The sequence below is a fragment of the Odocoileus virginianus genome, chromosome 18 (assembly GCF_023699985.2).
Source record: "Odocoileus virginianus isolate 20LAN1187 ecotype Illinois chromosome 18, Ovbor_1.2, whole genome shotgun sequence".
Classification (NCBI taxonomy): Eukaryota; Metazoa; Chordata; class Mammalia; order Artiodactyla; family Cervidae; genus Odocoileus; species Odocoileus virginianus.
This window is the reverse complement of record NC_069691.1, coordinates 22,704,132-22,717,959: the sequence shown is the minus strand read 5'-3', so window position 1 is coordinate 22,717,959 and position 13,828 is coordinate 22,704,132. Positions and strand designations below refer to the sequence as shown.

At 43.9% G+C, this 13,828-nt stretch overlaps 1 protein-coding gene across 2 annotated transcripts; it reads right to left on the bottom strand.

Annotated features, from left to right (window-relative positions):
- On the bottom strand, nucleotides 1-13,207 carry MLANA (melan-A). 2 transcript variants are annotated; one of them, XM_070480455.1, is made up of 6 exons: nucleotides 13,104-13,207; nucleotides 10,405-10,533; nucleotides 9,065-9,166; nucleotides 6,740-6,836; nucleotides 1,669-1,782; nucleotides 1-344 (listed from the first exon to the last, which is right to left on the bottom strand). In XM_070480455.1, the coding sequence occupies exons 3-6, from the start codon at nucleotides 9,139-9,141 to the stop codon at nucleotides 276-278; spliced, it is 357 nt and encodes a 118-aa protein (XP_070336556.1). In that variant the 5' UTR covers nucleotides 9,142-9,166; nucleotides 10,405-10,533; nucleotides 13,104-13,207; the 3' UTR covers nucleotides 1-275. The 2 variants fall into 2 exon arrangements, with proteins under 2 accessions (XP_070336556.1, XP_020760209.2); XM_020904550.2 differs by lacking the exon at nucleotides 10,405-10,533.
- Nucleotides 13,208-13,828: the final 621 nt, after the last annotated feature.

The following is a 13,828-nucleotide window of genomic DNA, read 5'->3' as shown; positions in this document are numbered from 1 at the left end:
TCAGAAAACAACATTGTAGATTTATTATTACTGGCACAGATAGTATCATCCATTACAATGTTTATTGACAAAGCTTTTCCCATTTTAGTATTTCTCATCATTTCCTCAATCAGTATTGCTAGTTGCCTTACAAAGAATTTGACACTCAGCTTATTATTAGAGATAATGTACACTGTTTCTACAGCATTCTGAAGTAGAACATTGCATGCCCACATCAAATTCAAGCAAAAGCATAAGGGAAATCATTTCAGCACATCTCAAGGCCTCACTGGCTCTCATGGAGAATAAGGTGGTGGTGACTGTTCTGCGGACAGTTTCTCATAAGCAGGTGGAGCATTGGGAATCTGTGAGGATGAGAAAGGAGAGCATGGGCTTGACAACAACACACATGATTCTGAAAGAGGGATTAAGTCAAAATACTGCATCACGTTTATACTTTTGCTCTGGGTTGAAACTTGTTTCATATCTAATTTCCACCCAATGAGGTAATTAATGTTAAATTACACAAGTGTGTATGTTGAAGCATTTGGGCAGTGGTGGAGGGATAACAGCAGAGAAAAAAGGCTAAGTGACTTCCCCAAAATCTCCTTGGATTATCTTTATCAGTAGAAGTCCCAAGCCCTAATTTACAAATTTTTCAGTCCTGTTACAAACACTGATCACACTGCATCTTTACCACAAGCATAAATCCTGATAGCTGTGTCTAAAGGCCGTTGCATCTATCAACAGAGCACAAATCTATCAGGCCCTCATTTAATGCTCACAACAACCTTAGGAATATTTCCATTGTTTTTATGTTACAGGTCAGGAAACTGGGGCACAAGGAAGTTAAATCACTTGATGAATGTCTTACAGCTGGCCAGTCATGGAGCTGAGAGTCAAATATAGTAATTTGGCTCTGGAGCCAGTGCTCTCAAAAGCTATAATTACTGCATCTATACCAGGACTGTCCAGTAGAAATAGAATGTACCACATATGTGGTTTTAAAATTCCTAGTAGCTGCATTTTTAAAAATTAAGAGAAACAAGTAAAATTAATTTCACTAATATATTTTATTTAACCCCACTTTCATGTTGAAGTAAGATATTATCACTTCAACCTGTAGTCAGTATAAAACTCATTAGTGGATTTTTATGTTATTTTCCTCATAATAAGTTGTTGAAATCTAGTATGTATTCCAAGATGTCTTAATTCAAAGTACTGCATTTCAGGTTTTCAATAACCGCATGTAACTAGGGGCTACAGTGCAACTATTGGACAGTGCAACTCTATACAATTAATAATAGGCACTTTTTTCCTCTGTTAGATATGTCTATGTTCAGGACAAAAGCAATTATACTAAAAAACATGAGACAAAAGGACATTGTATCCAGAACCGAGTTCTTCCTTTGGGCCTTGCATGTAGATGTTTCATTATTGACTCAGGAAACTCTGGATATGAGGGGACACAATTTAAGAAAACCTCTGTGAATTCCCTTGGTTTTAATCTTACTGTTTACTTTTTATTATGGTAAAATATACCATATAAAATTTAACATTTTAACCATTTTTTAGTCAGTAGTATTAAGTATATTCACATTGCCCTTGCTTTTTAAATGGCAATATTTTATTCATTTGAGTTAAAAGTAAGCATATACAGAAATACCAGGATGCAGGATCTCAACCTACCACAGGTTTACCCTTGTTCTCTTGAAAAGGCAATTTGCTGTCCTGTTGACCAAGCCCCTCATGTGAACATCCTCCTGTCAGGGTACTTTGAGTACCAGCATGAATGTTTTTGTCCTGAAATGTGAATTCATGAAGGTCAGTGGGTGAGAAAAAATAATTGAGTCCATTAAAGAAAAAGAGAAGGAAGTTGACATCTTAAGAATGAATTTTAATCTTGGCCCTGCCACTTATCCTCAGTGTATCCTCAGGTAGTCACTTAGTCTCTCGAATTCCAGTGTTTTCATCAGTAATATGAAGATGATGTCACCTACCTCTCAAAACTAGGCTTCCCCAGTGGCTCAGTGGTAAAGGACCCACCTGCCAATGCAGGAGATGTGGAGTCAGGAAGATCCCTTGGAGGAGGAAATGGCAACCCACTCCAGTATTCTTCCTTGGAAAAATCCCATGGACAGAGGAGCCTGGCAGGCTACAATCTATGGGGTCACAAAGAGTCGGACATGACTGAGCACAACAAAACACCTAATACAGTGCCTGACACCTATTAGTCAATGAATATTTTTGAAAGGAAGGAGAGGAGTGAAATATAAAACTGGATCTCAGAGAATGATTACAAGAGGAGTAGATCAGAGCTATGGAGGCAGGAGGTGGTTTCACAGTGAGGAGAAACATAGGAACAGCTTGATAGCAGGGGCACTCTGTCTATTTCTGCCTTCCCCATAAAGACAGCAATATATCTTAAACACTGTGAGTGCTTGTGTTGTGGTAGAAATACTGTGGTTGTAGTGCTGAGCTTCCAAGTCACATCACAACAATGACAAGTCAGCCCAAGGCTGTTGTGCACTTTGAATTATTGGGGGAAGGGGTGGGTAAAAGCTTATAGTTTTGTCATTTGCATAGGTTGAGGGGGGGATGCTCTCCATCCCTAGAATAGAATGACAACAGTTTGTGCAAGACAGATACACGTACCAAAGCAGAGACTGCAGATGCACTCTGCCCAGGTGAAGTGGAATATTTCATTACTGGCATTGTTTTAAATTGCTGGCACATTGTGATCATAAAAAGCAGACTTTTAGTTGCTCTTACCATTAAATTCTCCACAGTAGTCATTCTCAAACTTCAGAATGCAGCAGTGTCACCTGGGGGGCTTGTTAAACACAGATTGCTGGGCTTGCACCCAGAATTTCTGACATAGTAGGTATAGGGTGAAGCCCTATAAATTTGCACTTCTGGCAAGTTCCCAAGTGATACTAATACTGCTGGTCCAGGGCTCTCCAGGCAATGCACTTCCTTATTGCCTGTGCCTGGCATGACCCCGCTACGATCTGACCCTTAGAGGAAGGAGGAAGTCAGATGGGGGTCATAGAAAAGGAGGGAGTATGTGTCGCTTCCAAAGGGACAAACCACTGCATAGCTGCCAAGTTTTGCCAGATCTTTTGATTTTTTTCAAAAAATAAACTAGAAATTAAGATTTTTACATAAAATGTTACTTTTAAATGTTTGCACCTAATTCAGTTTTTTAAGTTACAGACCCAAACATTATCTGTGAACCAAATCCACCAGTAGGGCATGAGCAGCTCTCTGAAGTCCTGGCTGAGGGGAACTGGAATAGGACGGCTGTGCCAATGTTCAGTGCCTCCTCCGCAGTCTTGTCTGTAGACTGTGGTTGATTATTGGTGTTACTGGGTTGAAAGAGATGGGCATCCGGACGGGTCTCCCAGGGAGGAGAAGTGTTTGGATCATCAATTGGATGAGACCAGACATGGTTGGGACTGGTACCTATAGGGTCTGCTGGCTGTAAAGAAGTTTTCCTAAACTCTACTCTGAAATTATTATTGACACTACCTTTTGGAAGGATATAAGCACAAGGACCCCAATCTTGACAAGAGGATCCAAGGAGGTTCTGCTGCCCTCCACAGCTCCTAGTGATATACCTCCAGTAAGGTGCTTAATGGGCTTCCTGCTTAGCTCAGCTGGTAAAGAATCTGCCTGCTATGCAGGAGACCCTGGATCAATCCCGGGGTCAGAAAGTTCCCTTGGGGAAGGGATAGACTAACCACTCCAGTATTCTTGGACTTCCCTGGTGGCTCAGAGAGTAAAGAATCTGCCTGCAATGCAGGAGACCTGGGTTCCATTTCTGGGTTGGGAAGATCCCCTGGAGGAGGGCATGGAAACCCACTCCAGTATTCTTGCCTGGAGAATCCCCATGAACAGAAGAGCCTGGCGGGCTACAATCTTTGAGGTTGCAAAGACTCAGACATGATTGAGCAACGAAGCACAGCATAGCACAGCACGAGGTGTGTTAATGTGAATGCATTCTTTCCCTTTACCTCGATTATTGGTTTTGTTCCTTATTTTTTTGATCCTCACCTACCATAGGTTAGGAGTGTGATTCACTTCTCCAGTTCACTGCCAATTCTGTGTATTTGCATCAAACTTCAGTGTGTGTGTTCAAACAGGGTCCTGGGTCCCACCACCAGAGATGGTCCCAGACTACATTTTAGCCAGAACTCCAGGTTATTTGAGTGCAGGGGCCCCTGACTGTACATTGAGAAACATGACCCTGAAAGACATGAGTGTAAAGTGAGCTGTCAGGAGAGCTTTTGAATTTTTCCCCAAGAATCAGAAGTGTTATGTCCTAAACTTAGACGTGAAAGAATAAAATTCATAAATATGAAAGCCAACTTCCAATGCCTTATAAATCATTTTTCTGCAGGAACGCATTTCTGCAAAAAGCAGTCTTTCCTTTCAAAAGGTGTTTTTCGGGTCTAAGAGGAATTATTGGGCAAGGAAGAAATTTTAGGAGACCTTACTTCCAACCAACCTTTCTACCATTCTGTGAGCAATGAAAGTGGAAAAATAAACATATTTCAAAGCTTAATAAAGGTTGATAAAAGTGGTACCCGAAGCTTGCATTAATCATCATTTGTGTTCTTCTGTTTTATGATGAAAACAGAATCACCAAAGAGAGACAGGTAATTATGTAATTAAATACAATACTTAATGCACTACTTTACATAATTTTACCTACATTTCTTAGACTGCTGGTCCCCAACCTGGCTCTTCAGGAGATATGAAAGTCTCAAAACAAGATTTTAATATAAATTTTAAAAATAAATGACTCCATTTTTAAACATTAGAAGGAACCAGGGAATTTAAACACAGTTTTTAAATCTCATAAAAATTCCATAAACTCCACAAGTCGCTAGAGCTGGAGGACTGGAGGATGCAGGTTGAACAGAAAGGCAAAATGCTCAGTGTCTAACTCCATGACTCAGACTGTCTTTCTTCCATTGAATGCATTTAAGATAAGAGAGTGTTGAAGCAGAATGGGGGGGAAAGTTGCTTTTTTGTCTGGGTAGCATCAAGCTAGCAATTATGGACAGTTAAAGAATGGATACCAATATATTGAGTTTGTAGAGCTTTTATTCCTTGAAAGACTAATCATTGTTTTTTTTATATGTAAACATAGAATAAATTTTTTTAATTATAGAAGAAAGCATATATTACATAAAAAGTGATACGCATCATGTTATGTCATCTGTGTCTAGGTGTATAATAGAGCAAATGAGGCTCAGAGAAATGAAAATCTAAGGCCACCACTAAGTCAACAGCAGAGTGAGACCAAATCCTTATGTCATACAATTGGGTGACTGCTGTATGCCAGGCATCATGCTAGGCTCTGGAAGTAAAAGGGGAATAAAAACTACTTTCTGCATCAGCTCCAAATAGGATGAAGAAAAGGGGTAGAAGAAGCAAAAAGTAAATAACAAATTACAAGGCAATGTCATCACCTTGTTCTAGAGGTACACATGAAGTGTATAGCAGAGAGCAAAGAGTTATATTCCCTAACCTCTCAACCCGAGGCTTGGCTGTGGTCGCAGTCCTATTCAGACTCCAGAACTTCTCCTTCCCATAAATGGGGCTGCTGCTTGGTGACTGCGTCTCCCACCTTCACCCTGACTTTCCTGATTTCTATCTGGGACACCATGGCAAGGTGGGCGTTAGGAAAAGGGTCACATGGGACTTCCCAAGCTTTCCAGCAAGGAGAAGAATTTGAAGCTACCATTTTCACCTTCCTCTTCTTCTCAGACTGCCAGAATCTAGCCCTCCACCCAGACCAGCCCTCCTCTCCATCACAAAACCACTTTCTCTGAATGAAGTGTTGCTAAATGAGGAAGGGGACTTGCCAACATCTTTTGTAAAGATAAATTTTTTCCCATTATATATCAACCTCAGAAGCTTTCAGCTCTGTAATAACAAAGAGAAAGGAGAGAGAAAAATGGCAACTCTCCTTCTATCCTGTTGCTCACTGTGGAGAATGCCTTTGGATGCTTAAGTTCCAAACTGCTACCTGTCTTTGAAGCGAGGTTTCTGAAACCTGTAGTCTTCACAGGTTAGTGACTCTGTTGATGCTGCTCATTTTTGAAGGATCCTGCTTTTTGTTTACTTACTGCTCGTATGGGTAAAGGAGCAAAAATCCTAATCAAACCACATTGAGCATCAAAGGAAGGAGGAACCTGTTAAAAATCTGGCGGTCCTTTGTGCTGCTGAGGGGTGGACAGTTTCCTCACTGCACTGATGGCTACAGGGGTCCTGGCTATGCTGGACTGCTTGCTAATAGAGTTAGAAGAACTTGGAATTCCCAGGAAACCTGGAAAGAAAGGAGTGAAGAGGTAGGGTAGGAAGAATGGGCCACTAAGTGGAGTAACAGAACCAGTGGGAATCCCCAGAAGGATTGGTAAGACCTGGAGTGTCTTATGTACTTCTGTTCACTATGCAAGAGGACCATGAAGCCTTCCCCCTTACCCCCAAAACCATCAGCTACATATGCAGGCCCTCAAGTTTGCTGTGAGTGGAATCAGAAAGATGGGCCAGGTTCCTGGTTGGGATTCACACCCGGGCAGAAGCAAAGGAAGACTTATAAGATGTACAGTGTAGAGAAAGATGCATCAGAACCATGAATCAGTGCTGGAGGTGATCATGAGACTGTCACCCCACTCCCCAGAACTTCAGAGAAAGGATAAGGGAGGGCCTGGAACTGGAGGGACTCAGCAGTGGGAACTTTACTGACCTTCAAGCTTCGGTATCCACTTCGTCTTCTGCAGTACCAGCAGCTGAGAAGTAGTAGAATTCCCAGAATCACTGTCAGGATGCCAATCCCTGCAGCCCTGGCCCGAGAGACAGACATGTCCACATTGGTGTGGGAACCTTGCTCCAGATTATGATGAAACATGTGTCAATCTTCTCTCTTCACAGGGGCTTTGCGATCAGAGAAGCACCTCCCAGTCCCCAAGGAGTATTCCACCCCACCCCACCCCGGGCACCCATGGGCCTCCATCATGCATATACAGAGACAGAACCATCTCTAGGAGCCTCTCAGGTGTGTGTCCACAGCAGCAGTGCTGTCATGGGCCCCAGCACCCAGGCTCCAAGAGCAACAGGTGCAGTGGCAGCTGACCCTTCTGTGGACTGAGTTATCTTTCCATCAGGACTAGTTTAAAACATTTTCCCCAACTGTCAGTCCACAAAAAAGGAACAGAAATTAACTTTGATTTAATGTCTGCTGGAAGCTGGGTACCATGATAACCATTCTGTATTCGTTAGATTATTTAATTCTCACAACAACCCTGCCAAGCACTATGGTGAGCACCCTGCTATTGGCTCTGTCACAACAATCCTCAGGAGTAGGTATGACATTCATATCACATCTGACATCCCCAAGACTTTAGGCTGGTAAAATGCCCAAGGTTGCACAACCAGAGAGTGGCAGAACCAGCATTCACAGCAACTGGCCAGAGGTACCCAGCCAGTGCCTTTCTGACCGCATCACCCCTTCCTGAAATGAAGCTGTTACGAGGGCATTCAGTGGGTTCTCATGACTGAAGGCAGATGATTCCATTCCCAGCATGGCTGTGCTCTCATTCTACCTCCTAAGGCTGTGGTCACCCCCTCAGGCATCTTGACACACACAGAGCTCTGTTTGAATTCCCCACACCACAGTCACATTGCGCTCACACACAGGAAGTGAGAGCCAAAAATGCTGGGATGTGCCAGACACACCATTAAGAACCCATTGCCCAGCCGGGCAGGGCTTCTCAGATATCACCCAAATACCTCCTGCAAGGGAGTTGCCTGAGATGCATGTTAAATAGATCCTGGGCCCCTGACCCCACGACCTACTGAGTCAGCCTCTTGGGCAGCAGTGCCTAGGAAGCTGCCTTTTCACAAGCTCCATAGGTGGCTTATGCCGCCTCAACTGAGAATTTCTCAACTGTGGTTTCACAGAGATAGAGTCTGTTGAGTCATCATGCAAACCCTGAAAAATATACTACCTAATACCATGTGCAGTTGCACCCCTCAAGAGTATATTTTTGCTCTTGGGACATTTTTTCAGAAGATCTCACCACCACATCCCATTTCACCATGCAGGGGTATTAGAGAATCCCACTAGGGTCTTCTGAAGAAATGCTCCAGCCTGAACTCCTCCTCAGTGCCTTTGACAGGTTCTCCATCTCTCTTGCCCCTGCAAGTTCACTCCAGTAAAGCAATTCAACAGTTCTCTCCCAAGACAGCAGGTTTGCGGGAAGTTCTGAGCAGATCACTTAAGAGACAGTCCAAACAAAACCCAGATCGCTCATTTGTCCTGTTGGAGTCTCCACCCGGGGAGGGGCCCCTCCCACCGCCACCACCCCTTGCCCACTCTCGTCCTTGCAGAGTATGTCCTGTGGCCTGTGTTCCCGTCACAGCACTTATACCTGATGAAATTACTCCCATGCCTAACTCTCCCAGTAGGTTGTAAGATTTTCTACAAAGGAGAGAATAGCATCTTGAGCTCGTGTACACTGCTTAGCACTTAGAAATGTTTAATCATGCAAAGACTTATTTTAAAATAATTCATAATACAAAACACCTTTCTTAGGGTAAAGCACTGATGCAAAGATTATGACCAGCCTCTTCACCTTGGACTCAGTTAGCAGGTGGAGGGACACACCTGCCCTTCAACCTCACTGTCCTTTAGCAACTTGCCTCTGTTCTATCTGCAAACCACCTCTGGGAGTCTGAGTGGAGTAGACAGGCAAGGCTTGAGGACAGAGGCATCATGCTCTCAGACAGGTGTTTTTCAGCCTGGGGACCCACGGTAAAGGCCTCATAGCCAAGAATGCAAACAAAAATGGCAAGATCCAGGTTTTTACCTTCCCTCCTTCTTTGCCTCTTTGGCCTCAGAGAAACCTGAGACCTTTTGTAGGACCTCAGGGTCTCCTTACCTCATTGCCAGGTTTATTTCTGGAGAAATAAACACTAGAGAGATTTACGGACAGACATGTGCTGGTGGAAGCCAGAGGCTGTGTCAGCAAACGGCAAACTGTATCCCCGCTGGGTCTGGTTTTGAACTTACTCTTCAGCCGTGACATAAGAGTGACTGTGCCCTTTCCGGGGGGAACCATAGAAGAAGTGAGGCTCTTCTCTTGGCATCTTGTAGGGTCAGGCCACGGGACGCCTAGCAGCAGAGACACACAGGTGTCATTTCATGCATCCAGAGTGTTCACCATCTCAAAAACACCCACAAAGACATTCTTGCTAGGTGACAAAAAATGACATCCAAACCCTCTGTTTTCTCTCTGTGAGAGGACTTGTACTTGTTTCTTTTGCAGATATAAAGTGGGAATTGCTCAGCTTTTTAACCCCTTTCTACCAACTGGAATTTAAGTTCAAAGAAGAAACCACAAACAAAAGGAAAAAAAACTTTCAAACTGAGTTGTGATTTGACCTTTAATTTAACCTATACCATAAACTTGTAGAGAAACAAACAAAAAGCATTTTTATTCATTGCTTACTTCCCCTGGCTCAAGACAGATTAATAAGAGGAGTTATTTCTCTCCAGAGGTATTATTTTATATCAATCCTTGGACAAATAAAAGGCTATGATGATATAATGTACATGTGCCTTAGCACAGATTCCTTCAAGCCCATTTTCCAACAAAGGAAACTGTCCCCAAAATATGAAATTTTAAACTATGATACAAACAAACAAACAAACAAAAACCCCATGAACTTCAGTGGTCATCATTAGAGTGTGCTTATTAAAAACCAACAATGATTTCTCTTCTCTCCTTGCTATTGTGTGTTTTTCATTCCTTTTATTCTCGTGAACTGCATAGGTCTGATCCCCAGAGAGTTATATTAATGAGCCCGTTTAAAACAGCTGAAGAGAAGTGAGACAGGGGAGTGGAGCGTTCACCCCATGAGCCCTTTCCTTGGGGCATTTCATGTGTAATTTGCGCTTCCCAGTTGTAAAGAAGTCACACTTGACCTTACTGATCATCTCAGGTGAATAATGTGGGGATGAACTCTGCTCAAAATGGCAGACACAAAACGAATTCTGCATTAAGTTGTCTTCTGTAAATCTATACCTCCAGTTTCGAGCCTTGGCAAACAGTTTGGGGACAGCAAATGTACGTCATCCCACCTGAGCCAAGAAAAGTGGCTCTTCAAGGGGCTAGACACAGCTGTTTGTGAGCCAGTTACAGCCTGAATAACTGCCTTTCCTGCTTCTCTGCTTTGCTTATGGACAGTCTAGAGGTAGGACCTAGGAAGAGATTTTGTGAACCCTCACAAGTCGGAGAATTCTGAATATTGAGGAGAATTCTGCCGACTTCCAGGTATTCCAGGAGTCCACTGGAATCTCCCAAACCCTGTTCTGTTCTGAAAGAGTGGGTGAAAAGGCTTTGCTCTTACCTGCCTGCCTGGGACCAACTCCGTCTGCTGGCTGCCGTTTGTGTGAAGATTTGCTTCTCTGGCTCTTAACCTTTTTGATTTTTTTTTTCCCCTGGTCTTGAGTCCCATGTTAATCACGAGTTTGGATTTCTGATGGGGTCGTTTGTGATTGCTTAATTAGCGTGAAAGAAACCAACTTCATTCCTCTCCTCAAAAAGTCATGGCTCACTGTGGCCTCTTTTTCCCCTTAATCCCAGAGTTTCATCTTAGGGAAGTCATTAGTTTTAATGCTGATCCCTCTGTAGGATTGCCAGATAAAATATAGGCTTTCCAGTTACATTTGAATTTCAGATAAGCAGTGAATAGATTTTAGTATAACAGTGTCCCATGAAATATTTTTAGTGCAAAAAATTATTTGCCATTTACTTGAAATTCAGTCATAACGGGGCACCCTCTACCCTCCCTCATCTTCACCTCAAAGTGTGGGTGACCCTTTAGTCTCAGGCCTGAAGGTCATCTAGGAGCACGACCTCCTGATCAAGAGGAGGAATTAAAGGATCCCTGAAACTTCCTGAGCTAAGCTCCCAGGTTTTTTGTGACACCCCCCGAGATGACTGTCCCCTGGGAAGAATGGGTTTCTTGCACTGGCAAGGAGCAGAGAAAATTTCCTCTTTGAAGGTGGATATGACCTACCTAGAATTTAATTGAAATCAGGGCTAATTCAATATACATAGCCTGCTCTGAGAGTCAAATGTGTATAGCCCAGAAGCATTTCAGTGGGACAGAATTATCATTGCTCACCAGCTCTCTGTAACCATTGTAAACTAGCAAAAACTAAACAAAACACCCACCAGAATTAAGGAATGTGAGAGTTCTCATCAGCCAAGGACTTAGATTAAATGACCGCTAAAGTTGCCCTTTACGGCTTTCTTGGTAGTTCAGATGGGAAAGAATTTGCCTGCAATGCAGGGGACCTGAGTTCAATCCCTGGGTTGGGAAGATCTCTTGGAGAATGGAATGGCAAACCACTCCAGTATTCTTGCCTGGAGAATTTCCATGGACAGAAGAGCCTGGTGGGCTACAGTCCATGGAGTCGCAAAGAGTTGGACATGACTGATCAACTAACACAACTACAACATGAGGTCCCTTTCCCCACCTTGCAAATCTTATAGTTCTTTCCAGTTCCCCCTGGACTGTCTTGTGTGAGGGCATTATCGGCACTGGATAATCATCAGTGGAAATGGCATGGGAGAAATGAAACAGCATGAGTGAGGTTGATCTTTATTAGGTGAGATCCTTCTCTCCTTTCTAAAAAGGAGAGAAAATGCAAACAGATCTGAGTGACAAGGAGTCAGCCATTCAAAGATGGTTGGAGAGTGTTTCATAGAGAAGAACCAGTGCAAAGGCCCCGCAGCAGAGAAAGAATGTGACTTGGTCTGGATTCCCAGAACTGAGGCTGATTTAGGAGATTTCATAAGAAAATCAGGAAGGATACAAGCCTTTGGTGTCAAGGGATTTGAGGAGAGCAACTTTAACCTGAGGCTCAGGTTTATGCCCAATAACTCCTAGGAAGGCCTAGTGGTGGGTGCTAGTCTAGAAAGAAAGACTCAGTTCTTTTATTTACTTTTTTTTTTAATTTTTAATGTATACTTTATTTTTTAGAACAGCCTTAGATTTACAGAAAAATATGAAAATAATAGATAACCCACACCCAGTTCCCCTATTATTAATATCTTAAATTAGTTACAATAATGAACCAGTAACTAAAGCCAGATCTTACTCAGATACCCTTAGTTTTTTTACCTATGTCATTTTTCTGTTTTAGAATCCTACAAGACATGTTAACTAAAGGATGCAGTTCTGAGCCTAGAGACTGAAATGTGCCACTAATGTGGCCCCCTGGATGATGAGCAGCCAGACCAGAGAGGAAGAAGGTACTGACCTGGATCTCCAGGCAAAGTGAAGTTCCTGGGTCTCGCTCAAGTCCCTCAGTGATGTGAGCTAATCCGGGGGCCCTGAGTGTGCCCGGGCACCGTTCCAGGGTGGAAGCTGCAAGGCAGCTGGCATTGTCCACTCCCCAAGAAGAGGCTCTGGGGCCAGGCCCAGCGCACTGGGGATACTGTGACCTGTCTTGGCACTTCCCCTCCAGCTACTTTGCTTTTTGGAGCTCAGCAAGGGAGCCCGGATCAGATCTTACAGGGGCATCTCTTTAGGTCTTTGAGTGGTTTTGCAGCCTCTGGGGTACCCAGTCCTGTTAGGGTGAAGCACCCAGGAAGAGTTGGGGTGGCTTCTTTAAATAAGTCACCAGGGACCCTCAGCCTCAAAATCCTACATATCCCGTTTCCTGAAAGTGCCCCCAGCAGTTTTCCCTTTGCCTCACTGTCCCTGGACTGGCCGAGGCCCCAGGCTCTGCCCCAGAGCCAGTCCAGCCCAGCCCAGGCTCCACCTGCCCTCCCCCTACCCCCATCCCCCTAGTGGTTTCTCTTATTCCCTGGCATAACATTCTTCCCTGGTGTAACATCTACCCACCACCACCGCCAATAGGCTCACAGTTGGGGCTCTAAAGTCCAAACTGCCTGCACTTCCTCTCTTCGGTCTGTGTAACCTTGGATAAATCATAAACCTCTTAGAACCGTCATAGCATGCATCTATAAAAAGAGAGTTATTAATAGTACCTGCTCCCTAGATTGGTTGTAAAAGTTAAAGGAGATAAGGCTTACCACCTGCTTGGCACAGAATGAGTTTAACGATGGTGTGAGCTGTTACTACAAGGTTGCCATACCCACTACCCCTTTGGCCCAGTTCAGACCTGCCTTGCGTGTGGGCGTGACTCTGCACTTCCCGTTCCCCAGACTCGGGATTGGAGTTTAGCACCCGGCCGGCCACTGACTTGTTCTTCTCTGCTGCCACCTGGTGGTCGTTGGTCCCCTTGCACCACAGGCCCCCACATGATGAAGCGGCTGAGACCGACGGCAGAGATGCCTCTTGGGTCTTTTCAAACCCCTCTCATTCACAGTGCTCGGGATCCGGAGTCCTCTTCACTTTTCCTTCTTGGGGATTAGAACCTTCTTCAGTGCCCCACAAGACTGTGAGCTCTTGCTCTCTTACCACACCTCGACAGAAAATGCTAGAATATTATGAAAGGCATTGTAAATGGGAGTTGGTGCTGCCCTTTTGTAGGAGAAGGTAAACAAACAGAACTTGCTTATCGGAAAGAGGAGAAGACAGGTAGACATCTCTGCAGTTATTGAAGCAGGCCGCAGACAGTACTCTCTCCCTACCCCCAGTGGAGTCCTGGACCCAGTCAGAATGGCCTTGAATCCCAGCTCCCATTATTACCTGTGTGACCTTTGGCAAGTTTCTTAAGCTCTCTGAGCTTCGGCAACCCCATCTACAAAATGGGAATTAATAATTATTACAGAATTGCTGTGAGATTTAAATGAGA